We start from the raw sequence: 22,334 nt of genomic DNA on the forward strand, positions 1-22,334 counted from the left end.
TCAGCTATTAATGCTATATGTATTGGTTTGGCCTGAGTCTGGAACTACCAGTGACTGGTCTCAATTGATGTGAGACAGAAATGTCCTGCTGTGACTCCAGTATGGGTTTTGAAAAGCTGTGGTCATGGCCTCAGTCTCCTCACCACTTGCTCGCACTGCATCTCCTTTTCACTTGTGTACGGCACCTCCATCCCACCTTGGTTCCACTTTTGGAGCGAGTGAGATAAGGCAAAAGTTCTCATCGTCACTGTTCTGCTGTTTCGCATGGTCTCTTCAGGTGCTCCTGGCTCTTATACAGAAAACAGCAAGTAGAAATTCTGTACCAGGCCTGACTTGGGTCTTCCAGGAAGGAATCAAACAGTTGAAAGGTTCTCGGTGGTGGGCTCTCCCTCTCAAAACCCAGAACAAGCAAGAAATGACCTTTTTCTCTTATGATAAAGGAGTGACAGACAATGGCCCTTTGGGTTTGCCAAATTCTTTATGGGAAAGTAAATCTGGGGAAGAATATTAGCTCTGAAACCTGTAAAACTTGTAGCAAAAGAGAAATTAAAACTTTTGTCTTAATGGAGAATGTATGCCCAGAGAGATGGTGAATAGCAAGTACTGGCAGTGCTGGCAAAGTGCTGTGCAGAAGTGCTGCTGCAGCTGTGATGGATCTGAAGGAAAACCTGCAACTAGAGAGACAACTAGAGAGACAACTATTCCAGTGTTATTGGTTGTTCTGCATGTTTCCTGCTTCCCAGGCACTGAAGGGAACCATCCTTCTAACACCAAGCTATACCAAGGCCTGAAAAATTTAAAAATCAAAACCATACCAAAGGAAACCTCATTCTACTTAAGTAACATGTTGATTTAAAAGCCATCAATGTTGATGTTAGTCCAGAACAGCCTCAGCTGCGAACCTTTTTTCTCAGAAGAAAATAATATACAAATAAACATAAGTCTGGAAATAAGGCATAAAAAGGAAAGCTGTAGTTGGCACCATGTTGCTGGAGTAGGCACTGGGAGTAGTTTTCTGCCTGCTGTGCTTGGAGTTGGAGTCTGTAGCCCTGAGAACACAACACTCTGAAGCACTCATCACACGTTTGACCTTTGATATAGTTGCTCTCAGAGTTTACAAGGGAATAGTAGGAAGTGAGAGTACTTACCCCAATCTCTTCAGAAATCACTTTCCCCACACAGTATCCTCTTTTTCGTTTCTGCCTACCACTGAGCAGAAAGTTCTGTCATCATTTACAATAACCCAGTATGATACCTGGCCATTTTTTCTACACACATCCTCTTAATAAACAGGAAAGTAGGAGTGAGGGGATAGTTTGGAGGTAGGGCAAGATCCTCTTCTTTCTCAGTACTGATGCCCAGTTCAGAAATAGTGGCTTCTTGGATCCATAAACTATCAAGTGTGAACATGTGTCATGTTAACACAAGATATTTCAATCACTGTCTATATTCCTGGCTGTATTTCTGAGTGGGGTATTTTTTGACTGGAGTATGCCAAGCTATGATGATTGTCTGTACCCTCCTTAATACCCCTTATGCCAACAAAACCTTTGCAGTCTCTTTGGCTTTGCTGATGAAAAAATCTGTTTGTTTACCTCCGTGGTGGATTAAAGTGGCCGGATGTTGTCATACCTAGCTATCAGCTGTGCTTCTCTCTCCAAGGTCATACAGGGACATCCTGTGCTTCTAATCCACCCCAGCCTAATGTATTAATGACAACCACTGTTGGTTTGAATTTATGCTAGCTAGTTCCCAAAATGACCAGTGTCCTACCGTTAAACCATCAGTGTGCATGATTCAGCACCCATAACTTTACTGGGAATCATCATGATATAACTTAACCAAGAGAAAACATTTGGTTGGCACATATTGCATTGCCTAGGGAGCCTGGCTAGCATAACTACATTGATGGGAGGTCTTCTAATCTCTAGTAAGGCCTTGCAGACAGACAGCTCTGGTTTGCTCTTTGCTAATTGATGTTTCACCAACTTATCCCATGTCATGTAGCTGGTCAGGTCAGGCAGGGTGGTTGGGCCACTTCAAAGCACAACTGAGATCGTGCTAATTGGACCTGCTAAACTCTTTGTTTCTGCAGTTCTTATGCTCAATTTCCACCCGTGTTGAATAAAGAATTTTTAACACTATGCAATCTTGATGCTGTTTTGCAACACATGTTAGGTTTAAAGCAACAAATAAACAAATATGACTAATACAGAGACCTGAAAGCTTATATTCCAGTCTCAAGGATTTCATCTCACTTCTCTGTCTTTACTGAATAATTATGTTCACTGTTTCTCTGGCAGAAATACACTTAAACCTGCCAAAAAATGATAAGCCAAGCAATAACGTGCTCTTTTCTTTCTCCTTCAAGAAATAAACTACTTTTGAGTTGTTTTCCAGAAAAATGGCATACTCTGCTCCAAGGTCTGTGTGTGCACTTTTGGAGAAAGCCTTTACTCTTGGCTGGTTGTGTTGTTAACAGTACACTCAGAGATGACATTCTGCCTGGAAGGCTGAGATCCAAGAGATGATTCAAAAGATGAAGGTCCAATTTATAAAACCAAGAAGCCTTTAATATCAAAAAGTAGCAGAGCAGTCATGAAAGGAATTGCTTCTTGGTTTAAAATACTGAAAATTTTGTGGTTTATGTGGGAGTTTCCAGATCGCATTTTTTGAACCAGTAAGCTAGACAGAGATAAAACATGCCAAGCAGAATATAGGGTTACAACCAGAAGAAAAACACTCAAAAATGAAAAACCCAGTCCAGCAATATTTCAATGGTGCAGTTTTTCACCATGTGACTGCTTAAAGTCTAGAACAAGTTTCCCAGAACTTGTAGAGTCTTCTTCCTTGGAAATACCCAAACTCAGCTGGACATGGCTCTGAGCAACCTCATCTAGTTGGACCTGCTCTGGATAGAAGCTGGATTGGACATCTTCAGGGATCTCTTCCAACGTATATGATTATGTGATTTTTACAGAACTGATGCTAGCCCCACCAATGCCTTTAGGACAGCCTCCTCCCAAATGTGTCTGCTGTTCAGTCTCCTTGGGTGGGATTAATTTCATTTCATGAGAGGTCCAGCCTCAGCAGAGACTTCGGTTGCTTCAGCAGTCAGTGTCAAGAAACAGATATTTCCAGAAGCAGTTCAGTACATGTTTTGTTACCTTCTGTTTTAGGATGAGATACATCTGGACATGCCTGTCTCATTCCACTGAGTCTATTAGAGGTCCAAACAAGTAACTTAGGTGGGTCACTGAACTTCAGACAGCTCCATTAGGTTAAACTAATCCCACCCTAGCAGGGCAAGTACCAACAGCTTGGTACTTGGTATGAAGATGTTCATGCACCTCTTCAGAATACCTTTTCATATTGCAGTTGTCTTGCATAAAATATGTCTAATTTAGATGGAGAAATAAAGGAGCAGCTACAAGACTCATTTGCAAAATCTTCAACTCCTTTCAGGTAAAGAGAAACAACTACTATCAACATCTTATCATTCTGGTGGTGCCACCTGGTTTTGTTCCCTCCCAGAGGAAAGCCAGGAAATGCAGCTGTTAACACCTGGAACACACCTAAACCAAACCAAATAATGACATTGTTGGGCCTGTGGCTCTGTAGGGTGGATGGGGAAGAAATGTTCAACCATTTTGGAAGGGCTCTGGTCTGACCCAATGTGCAATTTCAGCAGTCTCAGATCATTTGCTTGCAGCTAAACACAGTGAGATCCTTTCAATGCTGTTTTGAAGCATTATCTTATTTTGATTAACAGGATGCCTTTTCTGATGTAACATGGTGGGTTTTTTTCTTGTGATAGCCAAAATTAAAAACATACAGATGTCAAAATTCCTTCATTAAGCAGTCCAGCCTTTGTAATAAAATATTAATATTGTCCTTTTTTTTTTTTTCCAGAAAAGGGATTTATAAATATAACTGACTCTAAAGAAGATTTTGAAATTGGTGAGGAAGAATTTTGCTTTGCAGTTAACTTTACAGCATATCCCCCAGTTAGATGCATGTGGCTATTTTCCGAAAAAGCCTTTTCATGTAAACAAAGTTACAGCGTGGATGGACGCAGGTACTTTAGTATTTTGGAATAATTTGATATAATAATGTTTACTCTTTATATCTCATTTGGACTACTTAGTGTCCATATTTTGTACTCTCTTTGTGTTTTTAAAATGTGGATGGGCCACGTGATGAAGCCGTGTTAACAAAAGACACTCAAACATTGTTTTTGCTTTCAAAAAGAGTTCATGCAGATAACTTCTAGAATCACTTTATTCTCCATGTTATAATAAACCCTTTGGAAAGTTATGCCTCTAGCCACCCTTTAGTTTGCATGCATTTTGCCATTCCCTTTCTCTCTGACATAATTTCTCAGTTGCAGATCTGTTGTGGTTTTCATACTGGCTTACAAGTTCCATGTGTTCCTCTTTTGTCATCTCATTCTTGATGATGTTCCCAATGTCTTTCAAACTGCTCAAATCAAATCCAGGGCCCCATAGTTTCCCAGGCCACCATTAGATCTGTTCAGCTCTGCCTATGCCAGTTCTCCTCATTACCCAGGTCATATATTCTTCTGCTACTGAAAAACATGTTTTGAATAAACCTGTTAGTTATCTACCTTTTCTGTTATTTCCTACAATGAAGTTCTGGCATGAATCCTGTTTAAGGCTAATGTTTTCTCCATTCCCTAGGCTTTCTAGTTTCTCGATAACATTATCTAATTTCCTTCAGAGTTTCTTTCAGAGCAGTCCCATGGTTTTCAAGGTAACAGCTCTTACTCACCTCAATGAAAATAAAGCCAAGCTACTCCTTTAAAATTTTAGCTTTGAAGCTAAGCAGCACCTAGGCACGGGTTAAGGTGCCTGCACTGATTTCTTCTCATATTTTTAAAACCTCGCTTTGCATCTGCATAAAACTGTGTCACATCCTTGATTACACTTTTTACTGTTTCTTTCCGTAGTATTTTGGTACACTTAGTTTTATCTGCTAGCTTGTCAAGTCATCTTTACAACAGACTGGTCTTTTCGTCTGCATCAGATGGTGTATTGGAGTCAGACTTTCACAAGGTTCAGAGACAACTCAGTTCAGATTAGTGAATTGTCATCTCCTGGCAATGGCATAGGAACTCTGTCCCTGCTGATAAAGTGAGGGCTGTCAGCAAACTTTGATAGTGTTGGGTGGGTGTTAGTGACTAATCTGCAATGCCTGACATGGGCTAGGCAGATCTGTTCTTTGTGGTCAAGCATGATTTGGGAAATGAGGTCTCAGGAGAAGGCTGTGAGCATTTACTCATCCTTGTCCCATAGGTACCTCCCTCCAGCTGATAATGCTGAGCTGATTTGCTTTGCGGCTGTTGTGGACCTCTTCTCACTGCTTGTAAGAGCAGCAGTCAGTTTTGCTTGCATGATTGAAAGCTGGTGTAAATTCAGTCCAGATAGGAAGAAGGTGCTATCGACTGGGCCAACAAGAACAATTGTGAGAACTCTGATATATTAATAGCTTAGGTAACCCTCATTAATCGTAAGGTGCAGCCGCTGGTGGCCTGGGATTTATGAGTCACTTCAGATAGGCTGTGCAGTGCAGGAGTGGTGGTTGCTGAGCGCTGATCACCACCTGCAGGATGGGGAAATGTCCAGCCTGTGTCCCCGGAGCAGCGTGTCCTGGGCCGGCTCAGCCACAGCCATAGCTCGAGCTTGGCCTGGAGGCTGCTTCAAACAGGCAGCTCAGCCATCCATCTGACTGCACTGTTGGTTAAACACTTTTTTTTTTTTTTAAATGTTCATTTAGGTAATTATACTTTGCATTTACTTATCATTCTATTTATTTTATGGAAAAATATAATTGAGGGAAAAATACATTAATTTGGTGATTATTTCGTTTGACAAGTACATTCTTCTGTACAAACATCCCCCAAAACTATCCAGTTCTGGTTGAATGCTAGCATTGGATAGAGATGTCTTACACCTGAGGAAAGAGAGTAGGGGTAGATATTTCATTCAGTTTAAAGTTCCCAGAAGCAGCAAAGAGTAGGGAGGTCAGGAGATTCTGCCTAAGAGTTGTAGCACCACAGATTTCTATGTGATTTTTGAGCAGAAGGTTTCTCAAAACAAAAGAAAAAAGGTCATCACATATCTTAATGCATTGCGAACCTAACTTTGCCAATTTTAGGTGGCTTCTGTGTAATCCCATCTCCCAACAGTTCTACTTTATTCCTTTCATATCCTTTTTCATTTCCTGTTTTTTTGGTTTTTAATATCTGCCATTTCCTTATCAATTTGTTCCTCCTGATTACAGATCATATTAAATTTTATTAATTAACTCTGTCCCCTTCTTTAACTTTTAATTTCAAGCCCTAAGGATTCATCTCTCCTGTCAGTGCCCTTAAGTGTTTTCAGAGATTCCTTCAGAATGTCCGTTTTCTATTTGCTCTTGTTGTCTCTCTGTTTTAGGACACTGCTGATTTTCACTTCCCCTCTAAGAGCAAATGAGTTTTCATACACAGATGACCTATATTAAATTTATAATATTTATCTCACATCCCTTTATGTTTTCAGGTATCAAAGACACTCTTTTAAAATTACTTTCTCATTTCATTAGGATTTAATTCTTCAGACTTGAGATTTCAGAAGCAACAAATGATTTGTGGTTTCTCTGGCCTTCAGTATCCATTTTGAGGCAGCTTAAAAGAGGTCTGATTTTTAAAAAGTCTCTGAGTTCTGAGGCATCTGTAAGGCCATTTCAGATGAAGACATTCAAAAGTCAATAACCATATGGAAGTGTTGCCTTAGTCAGAAGGCAAAATTGCTGGTGACTTTGGTCTGAGCTTTCTTGGTTTAGAACTGCAAGATGATATTTGGTCTCTTAGTTCATTTGTATACATCTTGCTTAATGAGAAACACCCTGATTTTAGCTACCTGGATTTCTTGTTCCAAGCTCATTACTGCTTTATTTTACTTTGCAGTTTACTGGTATATGCTGTCTTTTTTTCTGTCTGCTTCAAACTCCCTGATATGCCTGCTTGCCTTTACCACTGAAGTTGCACTGGGGGACTCCTGCCCAGTTTTCCTTGAGCAGTCTGCTAAAACATCTGGCCCCAAAAAGCCAGCAATTAAACTTAAGATGAGATTTTCTTAAGTTTTCTTCTAACATTGGTGAGTTGCTATAGCTGCAGTTTAAATATGACAATTGACCTGATGACAATAACCTAGTCAAAGGGACAGAAATAGGATGCCATCCCTCTAAGATGATATATTCCCTTCTCTTTACTTCATCCCATGTCTTACAAACAGCAACTCAAGAAGTTGGTCATGCAGAAATCTTTAAGTCTGTGCAATGCTCCGTTGTTAGCTTTTGTCCAGGGACCTGGTAGAGCCCTCCCTCACCACTTCAATTGGCACAAGCCATTCCTGCATGGTTTGAGTCTTGGTTTGTTGTCATCTCCATAGGGATTAGTAGGATGCTGGCCTTCCTCCCACAGGAATATCTTGATGGTTGGTGCTTTGTCTCATTAATAATGAACTTGTGATGATGATTTCATTTCTGATTTTCTGACAGATCTTTCTGCTTGGAGAGATTTATCTTGTATGATCCTAGCTGTCATTGTTATTTCCTAATACTGTTTATCATATCAGCTACAAACTCCCATCAAAATCCTTTGGAGAGAGTTTGATCCATTGCAGGTCTTACCGTCTGTGCCTGGATGTGATATATACCTTGTCTTCTAATGGACTGGAAATAAAATCAGAGCCTGACAGCCCACATGGACTCCAGGAACTATGAAGCAAATTGCAGAATGAAATCAATATTGCAGGAAAAATATATTATCTTATCAAAACGGTTATATTCTGGGGTTTATATTCTCTAATGAAAAATCATTTAGGCTGGGTTCCTCACTAGAAGATGTTGATTTGTTTCAAATGTATATAGTCTTGACTACATTTTAAATATTTTTCAAGTCAGTCTTTTGTCCTTTTCCTGTCTTTTCTTTGCTCCACAGCATTTCATCAAAGTTCTGCAACCATCAGCACCAGTCTGGGATATATGTCTTTTATGCTGAAAATGATGACATGGTCAAGACCAAAAAATTCACTCTGTATGTGAGAAGTAAGTGAGAAAACAATTCCTGTGAAGATTTAACAAAGTCTGTGATCTTACCACTGATATAAATGGATTTCATATGTTGCTTTTCCCTTGGTATTGCCCATTGCATTTACGTAGATTTATTGTTAAGAATGGAGAAGCACGAGGCAAAAATGTGATTCTCTGTGCTGCACTACTGAAATCCAGGCACTGAGTTGGGGAAGAATGCCAGCTGCTTGTGGGTCATATTTCTTGTGTTAGTCAGGGATAGAGAACAGAGGAAGGAGGAGGATGTTATTAAGCTTTTTTTCTCTTCCTTTTAGTCTGCCATAAACAGAAAGGACAGAATATGAGAAATTAGTCATATACTGAGAAAATTAATACTTCTTAAGAAAACCCCAAAGCCCAGGAACTCAGTAAAATACAGTAACTGTATTCTAACTCTACAGAGCCAAAATAAAAGTGACTGCTGTAGAAACCACATGAGACACACAGTGAGTGGAGACACTTATCCTCATCAGGTGTTCACTTTCTATGGTGTGTTTATGTAATTTTTTTCCAAGAGCATTTGAGTTAATGCAGTTTGTCTGAAGACTCTTTGGTGTGTGACACGTATGCCAGGGCTGTGCTGCCTTGTGCACCCCTGCCCATGATTCACACACTTGCACAGTCTTGCCCAGTGCTCTTGGTTGTCTCAGTTGTGCCACGTGACTGCAGCATCTCACCCTTGCTCTAGGTCAGGGAGCATTATTTATTATATATTATTTATACCTCTGTGCGTATTTTGTACGAGCTAGACACCCAGAACTGGGGTGGCAGGGGAGTCCTAGAGCCAACCGCTTTCTCCAAGTCAGAAAAGCAGAAGTCAAGACTTCTAATTTTGGCTCTGCCGCTGTTTTGGTCTGGCTGTGCCTGCACAGAGAAGTGGCTGCACCCCTTGCCTTGCCCACAATGCCATCCCACAGAACTGAGGCACAGAGCTGGAGGAAGGAGGAGAACCAAGACCTGCACCCAGGTCTCACAGTGACATGCAATCAGGCCATTTTGAAAACACAGAAGCAGATCTTTGTCTTGGCAGACGTAGCATTGCCACATAAACATAAAAGTTTTGGCCACTGAAGTGCTGGCAGAAATTGTTTTGTGTTATCTTGTTGCAGGAAAGCCTGAAGTAACAGTGCAGTTGTCATTCAAGCAGATCTCTTGTGTTGCCGACAGTTACCCTGCTTCATCCTGGGTTTGGAGGAACTGTCCCGAACTGAACTCATCCAAGTAAATAATTTTCCTTCTTTTTGATCCATTGCTAAGACTATATCCAAGATATCCTTGGTCAAATGAAGACTGGCTTGTAAGAAACTAAGTGTAAAACGCACCCTCAACCATTTGTGCAAGGGGACATGGTGGCCCACTCCAGGAGAACTGAATCACCACAACTAGGCAAAGTTTTCAATTTTTTTTTTTTTTAATTGACATCAAATGAAGTCTATAAAGGTCTGTATCTCAGGCTCTTTACACTGAAATAAACCCCACTGGGTTTATATCAACAGTTAGATAGTTACAAAGTCAAATCTAAGTTTTTCTCTTGGCCTGTCAAACTTAGAGAACATCCAGGAAATGCATCGGTTAATAGGGGCTTGATTCATTAGTTAAGCTTTGGTTACTACGTCTGTTATGGTGACCTGTAACCAAAGCCAGTAAATCAGTGAGAGTGTTGCCAGTAAAGTTATTGAGAGTGTTTCCGTTTCCTCTATTTATTTAGAGCAATAAGTCAGGCCCTAATAGGCTGAAATAGCTTTGAGCTGTTTTATGAATTCTGCAGGTTTTATGTTAGATGTGCCAAACAACTAATAATCCCATGGTGCATAAGAGTTTGGAGTCAGGTTATCTCTTGGGAGATTGTGGATAAAGTTCTAAGTATTTTAATTAGATTTTAAAAAAAAAAAAAAAAAATCTAGACCATTTTCTCATCCATACCTCTGAAAAGGCTTCTAACATCAATCTGTTTGTGCAGAAATGGAAGAGGAAAGAAAACATCCAGCTAATGATTCCAAAATACTCCTCCAAACGGCTTTCAGGAAAGAAAATGCTGTGACATTTCTTTCCTTGTGAACTTCCACGTGTAGGAACTAGTAGGCATTTGTAGAGCTGAATAAATTTTATTTATTTGCTTACTTCCTCATTTATTTACGTGGACAGTAAACTAGGCAGTAAGCCAAGAAATTATAGAAAAACTAAAAGTCAACATTTTCTCTGTGTAGCCTTCCGTTCCCTCATGCGTAACATTCCCTCTACCTATCAGGTCTTAAATAAGTCATTAATATGGGTGAATGCTCTCCATCATGAGTGAGAGAAACTTTGTGGTTGAAATCACATACTCTCAGGAAAAGGAGTTAGAACTTCTACTGTGGGTTCATTTTGTATTTATTATTTTAGCGGCAGCTCATTTGGAGCTGCTCTGTGCTTTGAGTGTTTGAGGTAAAGGTGAAACTAGTGGGAAGAGATGTGATAGGGGAGGTCATGACAGCTGTGAATTGGTGATGGCCATGGGGGTCAGGGGGCGCAGGTGTCCTGCCAGAGCAGTGGAGGAGAGTGGGAGTGAGCCCAGTGTAGAAGATAGGGAGCCCAGTTCACCCCCTGCTGACCCTGCCATGTCCGTCACCAAAAAATAAGAATGTCAACTGGTCTGAAGCCTCACTCTAACAGTGACAAATAAAAAACAAGCCCATCTGTCCCTCCTTTCTTCCCTCACTTCCAACACAGACAAAAGTCACGTTTTGAAGCATCCCAGCTCCTCCTCTGGCAAATGCCACTGTGAGCCAAGAATCAAAACTGGTCTGCTTTCTTTTTCAGCTGTACAGAAGAAATCACTGAGGGGATCCACAACTTCTTGCCAGAGAGGAAATCCCTGGGGTCATGGATTTCAAGCAGTACTTTAGATATAAAGGAGACAACAACAACCTTCTCTGTTGAGTGCTGTGCAAACAATTCTGCCGGTTCAACCTGCAAAAAGAGTTTAATTAACCTGGCAGGTACCATGAACAAGTGCTTTAACACAGGTTTTCTCAGTTAAAGCTGGCATGGAGAACTTACAGTATTTTTTATCTAGCTGACGCCTGACCATGCAATGGCATTGCAGGTAAAATACAAGCACTGTGTGGGAAATGATGGGTGAGAGAGCGATAATGTCTTCCCTGGTCCCGAAGTGGGGGCTCCCCTCATTAAAACAAGCAGGAATTTCACATTAGTAGGAGGTGCAGATTGGAGCCATGGGGTCTGCTTTTTATTTCCTCTTGGTAATCCATATCTGAAACCTGAGCTCATCAGCTTTGGGAAGAGCTTAAGCCACTTTGGTAGCTGGGAGCAGGTATTGGCTCTTGTTCCTCTCCTGGACATCAATGTGGTGCTGCCAGAAAAGCCCATGGGAGCTCTCCTCACCTCATGGAGGTCATTGCATGCCCGAGCATGAGCATGACTGAGCCAACAGACCCACTCAAGGGACAGTCCCTGTCTGGGAAACAGGAGTGAATACCAGGGGAATGACCTTCTTAAACCTCTGTAAGTGGGTGGCAGAAGGCTAAGGCCTGATTTGAGAACCACTGTTCAATCTCTCTTTTTGGAGGTGACATGACAGATTCTTTCCTTGTTGAACAAGTCAATATGATTATTTGCCCATACATTTTATACTTGTAGCACCATATCCATCCCATAGAGCAAAATATTTTAGTTACAGGAAACATGCTGTGGCACCTCGGAAGTGTATTGAAAGATCCAGATGTTTGCAGTACAGAGATTTCCTTTGTAATGGACAAACAAGCTGTTTGGTGCTTTTGGCTACAGCTGGCAAAAGCTGTGACCACTGATGGAGTTTGAGCATTCATGTTGAAATTACAATAGAAAGTAAGCATGATACTTACACTCTTAGAAACTATGTGAATATGAGGACAGGTCTCATGTAACATTTACTTACCCACCAAAGCCTTGTAGTGTGGTATTGACTTATTAAGAGAGTTTCTGGCTGAGCAACAGATAAATGCTCTGAGCAGGTTGTGTCCAGTCCATCCACTGATAACTGGTGCCTTGGTACCTAACGTACAGTGTTTGGGGGAAGGCACAGGGAAACGGGAGGGAGATGCGATGAGAGAAGGAATTGCTTATTCCTGTTTATGTTCACAAAGTCCAATCCATGGACCACACTAACATCTCCATGCACTTAGATTTATTAACTGGTGTAGCATTTTTTTTGAATGAAAGACAGATGTCAGAATTGCCCAGCACTTGACACCTCCTGCCCAGCTCCTTGCTTTGCACATGGCTCCATTTCATTCCCTGTGCTGAGGAGGCTCAGGTGTGAGAGGACTGCAAACTGGCCAAAACAACAAAACCACTGTGGGTTCTACTTGCACCTTTAGCTGCACACACACAAGCTCTGATTCAGTGAGTAGTAATACTTATCTCTTAAAGTTGCAGGAGCTGTTTCTTCCCCCCTGGACAATGCTGCATTCTATGCCTCAATTGGATTTTTCCTCCTATTGATCGCTTTTTTGTTTGTGATCATTTTTCTTAAGTACAGAAAGGTAAAAGCAAACATAAATTTCTGCCCCTTCTTCTTTTGTTCCTACCAGGCTCTTTCTTCTTCTCTAAGACTTATTCCACTTTTTTTTTCTTTCTTCTAAAGCAATTTAGATATGAAAGCCAGTTGCAAATGATACAGATGGTAGGTCCATTGGATAATGATTACATCTACATCGACTTCCGAGAATTTGAATATGATCTCAAATGGGAATTTCCCAGGGAAAATCTGGAATTTGGTGAGCAGTCCACAAGGCACATCACAATGCTGGAGTAGTAGCCTGTGCTGTACTAGCTACAAATAACGTTGGAATATTGTGTCTTGTAGGAGAGGTCCTCGGTTCTGGGGCTTTTGGGAAAGTGGTTAATGCAACTGCTTATGGAATTAGCAATGCTGGAGATTCAGTCCAGGTCGCAGTCAAAATGCTAAAAGGTATGATAAGCTCTGAGTGCCTTTCACAAGCAGTGATGTATTCTGTCGGCTCCAAAGCAGAAGTGGTAGTGGAAGAAATCACTTTATATACAGATTTAGCAGCTACACCTCAGAAATGCTTGCTTTCAAAATCCTGTCAAAATGCTTTCAAAATCCTATTTCAGTTTGGAAAGGTATTGCTGAAGTGTCTTCTTCCTGCAATGTGTTGCATTTTGTCCTAAACACCAAAGATCTGCATTGCGTAGGGAAGCATCGAGCTGCTCTGCTCTATAAAGGACAAATGCGAATTCATAGTGCACATTAGCTTGCTGGTCACATTGGTGACTCTGTGGACTTTGGAGTAAGATACATTTTTCTCCTGGCACTGCCTAGCTGTCACAGTCCCTGTGCCCCCTGTGTCTGAGCTAGCTTGTTTGCAAAACTTCTAGCACATCTTCCTGTAGTTTTCTTGATGACACAAAGCAATTTCTTTCCATCCTTCCTTATGGGTCAGGCTTCTTAAACTCTAATACTCCTTGCTGCTTTGCTCTGGCCTCTCTCCAAACTGTCTTGGTCTCTCATAAAAGCAGTGTCCAGGAGTGAGTCTCCCTGGCAGCAAGCAGAGGAGGAGGGCTGCCTCACTGGTTCCCAAGTGTCACAACCCTGTGGATAGAATCATAGAATCGTTTAGATTGGAAAACAACTTTAAGATCATCAAGTCCAACTGTTAACCTAGTACTGCCAAATCCACCATTAAACCATATTCCTAAGTGTGACATCTATACATCTTTTAAACCCCGTCAGGGATGGTGATTCAACCACTTCCCTGGGCAGCCTGTTCCAATGTCTGACAAACATTTGGTGAAGAAATTTTTCTTAATATCCAATCTAAACCTCCTCTGGTGCTATCTGAGGCTGTTTCCTCTCATTCTATCAGTTGCTACTTGGGAAAAGAGACCAACACACACCTTACCCACCTGTTCATACATAATGGGATGAGCTTCACATTGGCAGAAGTGCCAGGACCCTGTTGGATTGCAACTGTTTGCATGCCATATGGCTGTTAAGACATTTTTTTTCTCTTAGCATTTCTCTCCAAGAGGGTTGACTGCCATTTTTTTCTGGGCTTGTGGACACCTTAGTACACAGCTGTCATTCCTTGCCAGCCCCAAAATGACAGATATTAATGTTTTATGACTGCTTTCCCAAACATTCAAATGATACACATTCACGCACACATTTACTTTCCACCTTTGACTAAATATTTTTATACTGTACAACATTTTTGGGATGTTCCCAAATATACTGTCAGTGCAATGAATTTGAAATTAAGACTTGCATGTGACAAAGCAGCACAATCATTTAAATTTGTATTTCTTCATTAGAGATTTCCAAATCTATGTTATTACTTTCACAGAAAAACCTGATGCTTCAGAAAAAGATGCTCTAATGTCTGAGCTGAAAATGATGACTCACATTGGAAGCCATGAAAATATTGTGAACCTACTAGGAGCTTGTACTGTGTCAGGTAACTTGCAATTGTGGATAGGTACCAATTAAAACCTCCAGACTAATGAGGACTCCTGAACAGAAAAGAAGTATCAGAAACTGATTATTGAAAGCAGTATTAAAATCATCCAAGACATGATTAATCACCTATTCCTCAGGCTGCTGTTCTCCACCTCTCAATCCTACCTTTGCCCAGCCAATTTTACTGTTCTGTGCTGGCCCAAAATAAGATAAAGTTGAACTGAAAATAAAGTTGAAGCCATGCATCTGTACATAAATGGATCCTTTCTAATTGTACTTGGATAAAGTGATACTATAACCCTTCTCAAGGCTTTCATATCCATCCTCCGATAGACTTTACAGTCTTTTTCCAGCGTGCTCTACCTTTCTTGACGGGGACTTTCTGGCAGAAATGTCCACAAATATATAGTTGATCTTTTTGAGCCAGAAGTAGTGATGCCAACGTAAGAATTTGCAGGGGTGATGTTAGACCACTCTGAGCTCCTGGGCCATTCATTCTGCTCCTGCTCTCTTGTCATGGCTTTTCTCCAGGCCTGCCTGGATCAGGAATAGGAGGTATTTTTCCTTTCTCGAGAAAGTGATCTGACTGGTGCTCCCCTCAGACACATCCTCTAGCAAGGTCTTTCCCTCCTACAGGTCATCTCAGCAAGCACACTTGGCTTTCAGGTGGCCTTTATGGAAAAAGAGATATTTCTAGAGCATGAAGGTAATGCAGATAAACAAAAGAGTGTAGGTCAAAGGATACAAATTCACATAACCAAGATAATTAACAGAAGCCATCTTTTGCTTGAACTATATATGGTTTAGACAATATGTTGCATCTTTATAGCCTGTGTTGTCCTCCCCAGTGCCCTTGGTATGGGCAAGGATCTTGGTGCCTTCTTAGAGTTTTGCAATCCACCTTGGGAAACGCACCATGGGGAAAAATCAGCTGCACAGACTTTCCAAAGGGACATTACAGTCAGTAACTACAGTCAGTAAACATTACCTGCCCATCGGTACCAGTTAACTTACCTGGGAAGGGAGATGCTTGGGACATTTAATATGGATTAGTCCTAGGACATTAGGACATCATTAGGACACTAATGTGGAGAGTGCTATAGATAGTAGGAGGCATTTACATTTCCAACTATTTCAGGACCAATTTACTTGATATTTGAATATTGTTGCTATGGTGACCTACTGAGCTACTTAAGGAGCAAGCGAGAAAAGTTTCACTGGACATTGACGGATATTTTTAAACAGCACAACTTCAGCTTTTACCACAATATCCATTTGAATCAGAATTCCAGGTAAAGCATCCAGCAACAATTTAATATTTTATAAAGCTGCTGTCTCTTTTTAAGCTGCGTTCTCAGCTCTGCTGTAAACTGGTGAAATTATTGAATTGCTGAGAATATGCACTCACATACTTTAATAAGCAGTGCCTTGGGAGGATTTGATTCTCCTTGGGATGTTCTTCTCACAGAACTGCAAAAGACAATTCTCTTTCCGGTTTTGAGAAGACTCATGTCTGTGCCCAAATGTTTAATAGCAATAACTGATCATGCTTTTTCACTGAAAAACAGTTTTTGTGCAGAAGGTTATGTGACCCATTGTGTGTAACCTTTGAAAATGTGTCACCCATTCCAGGAAGGGAACTCACCTGAAGTATGGTGTGAATACAACTCTATACAGAGAGGATGAATTTGAAATCACACAAAGTCAAAACATGAACGTGACATCTAGATCAAATGGGATTGTGCTGTATTCTGAGGAAGGTAGGAGATTAATTGCTTTTATTTCTAGTAATTCTGCTATTAATGTATTTACCATATTCTTGCTCTACTCAGACTACATTCAGTGACATAGGAGGCCTCTTTCTATCATATGTCTCTCTTCCCTCTTGGCAGAAATTTTGCTGTAGAAGCATTCAGCAATACTTAAGACCAGAGGCTTATGTTTTTGGTCATGCTTTACATAATATTTGAGTATGAAAATACCCTCTCGTTTATTTTGTGTCTGAGCAAAGGATGCGAAAGAAGAATGTTTTTTGTGATGTTCTTTGTAGGAGCACATGAAAATGCTTCTAACAGTCAGTAGAACTAATCAGAGAGTGAGGAAGCCCATGGAAAACTCATACTCCTGGTTATTTTTTACAGATAAAACTGGACATGCAAACAGGCAAACAGATGAAGAAGAGGATTTTAATGTGCTCACTTTTGAAGACCTTCTTTGCTTCTCTTATCAAGTTGCCAAAGGAATGGAGTTTCTGGAATCCAAATCGGTATGATGAAGGGTAGCAAATTGCTCAGGTAGAAAAGACAGCAAAAATAGGTCAGTCTAGTAAAAGGCAGAGTGAGGAACAGAGCCACACAGTGGCAGGCTTGAACCATACCTCCTTCCCCGACTTTATAGGAAAGACTGGGTTGCAGTTTCAGGCATGACCCAGAGTAAGACATGGCTGCACACTGCTGCCTGCTCTGGCCCTGTCCCCTTGCCACAAGCAACCGGGGACTGTCCAGCTTGCTCATTCTGCAAACAGCTTTGGTGAAAGGAGGCACCAGTTCAGAGAGCTCTGTACAAGCCCAGGGAATTATCTTCTTCTGATACCAAATGCTGCAGAGCGTTAATCCATCCTTTCCTTCTAAGTGCATCCACAGAGACCTTGCTGCCCGGAATATACTAGTGACCCATGGAAAAGTGGTGAAAATATGTGACTTCGGCCTTGCCAGGGATGTAGTGAACGACTCCAACTACATCGTCAGGGGCAATGTAGGTTCCTGAATGCTCTCTATTTTTCATACCATTGTAAGAATTATAAGGAACTAGGAAAGCTAAGCTTTGCATTTTTTAATTCTTTATAGATATATGTACAGATGGTGCAGAATTGTCACTTTTTCCTGCCCTTATAATTAACCAAATCAAGTTAATGATAGTGCTATAAATGAGATGATACCGATATCCTTTCTAAAGCACACTAAAATCCATTGGTGGAAGTGCTGGGAATTGTTCACTGTTATGGACAATGATAGTACAGAAGCAATAGCATATGTGTGGAGTACACCAGATCCTCCAGCTATATGAAGAAGTACAGAGTGGACATCTCCATCCGAGCTACTCACTCTGAAAGTCAGCAAAGAGAAAAAGGCTCTTCCAAGGCTGAGCTCACGTCCTCCTTAAATAGTCATCTAAAATGGATGAGATTAATTGGCTCCTTAGAAGTGCCTATTTCTCACTTCTGGGGAAATTTAAAGGGATTGCTAAAAGAGGCCCAGCTTTTCATATAGCAAACATGAATTGATCCTACTCAAGCAGTGAGACCTACAGTGGGATGTCTCAAAAGCCTGTGTCACAGCATGACCTGGCCTCTTTTCCCTCTGTCTGTACAGGCTCGTTTACCAGTAAAATGGATGGCTCCTGAAAGCTTATTCGAGAGGACGTACACAATGAAGAGTGATGTCTGGTCTTATGGAATATTACTATGGGAAATATTCTCTTTGGGTATGTATTCTGTTGGATATGCAACAAAAGAACACCCCTTGATTTTGGCAGCTTCTAAATGAACATGTATTCTCCAATATTCTCTGCAGGTGTAAATCCCTACCCTGGTATTCAGGTTGATTCAAACTTCTACAAATTAATACGAAGTGGATTTAAAATGGACCGACCATATTATGCTACAAAAAACGTGTAAGTGTATTTTCTGAGTGATGCACAACATAGGAATTTATATTTACTATGTCACTATTTATATGACCTTTTATTTATTGTACACTGTACCTTGCTCAAAAAAATCACAAAAGGTGAGATCTTCCTCTAACTCTGAAAAAGGCTGCTTGATCAGGTAGGTTTTGTCCTAAGCAGAAATGATCAATGCTAAAGATTATATGCGTTTGAAAGAACTGTCTTATTGTCTGTATTTAATGGTGCCTTCCTCCCAGACAACTTCTTGTTCTCAGATCACAGACTTTTTTTTTTCTTTTTCTTTTTCTTTTTCTTTTTCTTTTTCTTTTTCTTTTTCTTTTTCTTTTTCTTTTTCTTTTTCTTTTTCTTTTTCTTTTTCTTTTTCTTTTTCTTTTTCTTTTTCTTTTTCTTTTTCTTTTTCTTTTTCTTTTTCTTCTTTTTCTTTCTTTTTTCTTTTTCTTTTCCTTTTCCTTTTCCTTTTTTTCTTTTTTCTTCCTCTTCCTCTCTCTTTCTCTTTCTCTTTCTCTTTCTCTTTTTTTTTTTCTTTTTGCAAAAGCAATGTTATGCCGTATTCATTTTGGATATTAACTAAATATTCAGTCATTTTTTCCTAAACTTTTTCTTTTTTTTAATTGAGCATGTTTCATTCAGTTCCAGGAGGGTATGAATCCTCTTAGAGAAAAAAATAATAAGGAAGAGCTGATGGGAGTTATTCCTGTGCTCTCAGCTTGGGCAGGGACACCTTCAACTAGACCGTGTTCCTCAAAGCCCCATACAACCTGGCATTGAACTCTTTCAGGGATGGGGCATCCACAGCTTCTCTGGCCACCTTGTTCCAATGCCTCACCACCCTCATGGGGAACAATTTATTCCTCATGGCTAATCTAAACCTACCCTCTTTCAGTTTAAAGCCATTATCCTTTGTTCTGTAACTACATGCCCTCGCAAAAAGTCCCTCTCCAGCTTTCTTGTAGGTCCCCTTTAGGTACAGGAAGGCTGCTATAAGGTCTCACTGGAGCCTTCTCTTCTCCAGGCTGAACAACCCAGCTCTCTCAGCTTCTTTTTTCCTCATCTTTCTGTATCTTTTCCTCTGATGCAACACACTCAGTCTGGCCTCTTTCTATAAAATTGTTCTGATGCCCTATGATTCCCATCCAAATTCTGCACTTCCATATAGTCACTTGCAGAGACTCCAACAGCTAAATGTGTTTTCTGTATCACCTCCTGCAGCTATCGTGTGATGCAGTCCTGCTGGGCCCTTGACTCCAGAAAAAGACCTTCTTTTTCTTGTCTGGTTTCCTCTCTTGCCTGTCAGCTAGCTGAGGCAGAAGGAGCAGTAAGTAAACACAGAAAGAAGAAAAATATTTGATTTGGTTGGTTGGTTGTGTTTTTGTAGCCTTGTATGAGCTGAGAATCAGTCTTACAGTTTGTATTGGAGTATGCTGCTGTGTTATGTATACATTCCCCAGGGATGTATGTGAGAGTTTAGGGAAGTTTTTTTCTACCATCAGAAGTAATCCTGATCTCCCTGATGAGGTTTTCCTTACTCCCACTGCCAGCACCAGGACTCTGGAAGGCTGAAATGTCTCAGCCTGTGTGATGAGACTGTGCTTCCCTCCTGCAGGAGCCACTGCAGTTGGCTTTGTGGATGCTGATAGTTGCCATGAAACATTGCTGAGCCTGGGCCACCTTCCAAGAGGGGCCACCATGTGTATGCACTGTCATGTCCTCACAGAGGGCCATATGTCGTTATCAAAAGTCAAAATACTAAAAAGAATAGAAGGAGCTCATATTCTGACATTATCAGACTGTGATCTCTGCCTCAAGGAAGATAAGCAACTCCTTTTAAAACTAAGAATTCCTACCTAGGAATCCACTCTGGTCGAGACGCACACTATTTCCCTGTGCAGTGTCCTTGCGAACTTTTTGGGATACAGGGGGCTATGAATGACTCTTGCCTTTGCAACCTGGAACCTCTCAGCAAGCCATTAGCCTGACAAAAGCTGCCAAGCATAGAGGCAACCTGATGAGCAACTTCAAAGCACTGTAGCTAGAAACAAACAAACAAACAAACAGAAAAAACCAACCAAACACTGTTCTTTATAGTCCAGCGCCCTTCCTCAACCCAGCTCTTTTTGGCTAGAAAATATTTATCTCATTTAGGCAGTTGTCTGGACTCCCTTTGGAGTCAGTGGGAAGTAAGGAGCAGATCTGAGTGTGATTGTCCCATGGTGTACAGGGATGCCTCCTTTGGGAGAGATGGGTTTTGCCTTGTAAGTGCCCACTTGAGCAGCTCTCCAAATACAATACATAATAACACAAGATACGTTTTGTTTCCTCATCCCAATTCTAGGTTTACCAAAATATGAAGAAAAATGTTTCTACACACAATTCCAGTATCAAAACTAAACCACATGTAAACAGGGATGAGGAATCTCTGCTGTCCCCAGCTGTGCTCCAGCATGAAGACTCAGGTTGAAAAATAATCTGGGTTCTAGATGTGATCTCAGTATTTTCGTAAACTCTGTGTGCCATAAATGTTTTACATCAGCACTAAGAAAAGAAAATGTTACCAACTGCTGCTCTGTTCACGTTTCTTACGGGCCAGTCCATATTCATGTTATTTTGAGAAGACAATTCATTTATTTGAATTCAACAAACATGTCTATCACAAGAGAGAAGCAATGGTCTTTCCACTGTCTCTCTACAAATGGATATTGCTTTTCCTGTTTTGATATAAACAGTGTCTAATCAATGCATTGAATTCAGACTGTGCTTGCCTCATTGCAAACAAATGTAAGAAAATCCATAGGGTTTTTGTTGATGTTTGCAAGCATTCATCACACATCTGAAGAGAATTGGTGTGATTTCCAGAAGCGCTACTCACATCTTCACCTCCAGATACATTTGAGTGTGTATGACTCTCTTATCCTGAACATCTCAATTGCTGTGAAGTTCCCGATAGGTGTCCTGTTCAGGTGAGTTCATTTCATCAAGCTTTAGGTACTCGGATGGTCTCTACTCATCCAGACTGCATTCTGCACCCACTGTTGAGAGCTAAAGTGAGCGATTCCTTTATACCTAAAATAAGCATCTAAAATGAACAGGAGGAATGATATTTGGAGGTGATGTGTTGCATGTCTGGTCTAGAAAATCCAGGTGGCAGTCTCCAACTCTATGTCTCACTTTGACTGAGTTATAGCTAATTCCACTCTTGGGGCTTTATGTGTTTTAATATCAAATAAAAATGTTTAATTTAAAATAAATTATCTTCTGTAGCAATTTAGGAGTGTAATATCATCACTCCCAATTCCCAGAAATCGGCCTGGGTGTATGAACACTGCTGCAACAGAATAAAAGTACATCTCTTTAACTTTCTCCCAGACTCCCAGGACAATAACCAGAGGCTTGATTTTTTTTTTTTTTTTTTTAAATATAGCTAAAAAGACATGTTATTTTCATGGTGAGAGATTTGTAAATACACCTTTCATAATGACTAATGGGATACCTTTGTCTATACTCCAGTGAATCAAGATGAGAATATTTGGTTAATAGTTTGCTTCTCTTTTATATTTTTCAAGATGCTAACTGCAATTAGGATTTCCAGTGGCAAGTGTTATAAATGAATAACTGTTTGGATAGAATATGCTGTCACATAAATTGAGCTGCTCTTTACTAACATTGTCTGAAAATAATGTTGTAATAGAATTATTTGTATATTTTTGTTAACATTGTTGAATTAGCAAGGAATCCTTGATTTTTCTTTTTTTTCTTTAATCAGATGTAAACTGCTGAAGATTAATTTGGAAATATAAAGATAGAAATAAAATTTTAACATTGCATTTTCTGGAAAATATGTATGGCTTTTAACATACTCATATAACACTATTTCAAAGTGTTCAGCAACAAGATGTTACTATTCAGCACCATTAATATACAGCCTGCACCAGCTGGAAAGTGAGAGTTGAGTGTCCTGTGCAGACAAGAGTTTTCAGCTTTTAGAGCCAGAGGAGCTTAGCACTGAACTGGTTGCATCCAAGCCTAGCTGGTCCTGGAAGCTAAGCAGAAGTGA

The 22,334-nt window shown here is 40.5% G+C and overlaps 1 protein-coding gene across 3 annotated transcripts in view; it reads left to right on the forward strand.

Annotated features, from left to right (window-relative positions):
• FLT3 (fms related receptor tyrosine kinase 3) overlaps positions 1-22,004 on the forward strand; it is a 42,412-nt gene extending 20,408 nt beyond the window's left edge. The window contains exons 9-24 of one of the 3 annotated variants that reach the window (XM_082060475.1): positions 3,913-4,078; positions 8,006-8,112; positions 9,246-9,357; positions 10,936-11,114; positions 12,547-12,659; positions 12,761-12,893; positions 12,983-13,087; positions 14,484-14,594; positions 15,735-15,888; positions 16,229-16,356; positions 16,738-16,862; positions 17,228-17,350; positions 17,968-18,079; positions 18,169-18,268; positions 19,493-19,598; positions 20,616-22,004. In XM_082060475.1, the coding sequence (XP_081916601.1) occupies positions 3,913-4,078; positions 8,006-8,112; positions 9,246-9,357; positions 10,936-11,114; positions 12,547-12,659; positions 12,761-12,893; positions 12,983-13,087; positions 14,484-14,594; positions 15,735-15,888; positions 16,229-16,356; positions 16,738-16,862; positions 17,228-17,350; positions 17,968-18,079; positions 18,169-18,268; positions 19,493-19,598; positions 20,616-20,741 (2,000 nt within the window). In that variant the 3' untranslated portion in view covers positions 20,742-22,004. The remainder of the gene's footprint in view (positions 1-3,912; positions 4,079-8,005; positions 8,113-9,245; positions 9,358-10,935; positions 11,115-12,546; positions 12,660-12,760; positions 12,894-12,982; positions 13,088-14,483; positions 14,595-15,734; positions 15,889-16,228; positions 16,357-16,737; positions 16,863-17,227; positions 17,351-17,967; positions 18,080-18,168; positions 18,269-19,492; positions 19,599-20,615) is intronic. The other 2 variants (XM_082060476.1, XM_082060477.1) reach the window with 2 other exon arrangements.
• The last annotated feature ends 330 nt before the right edge of the window (positions 22,005-22,334 follow it).

This window comes from Streptopelia decaocto, assembly GCF_964273445.1.
Source record: "Streptopelia decaocto genome assembly, chromosome: 1".
Classification (NCBI taxonomy): Eukaryota; Metazoa; Chordata; class Aves; order Columbiformes; family Columbidae; genus Streptopelia; species Streptopelia decaocto.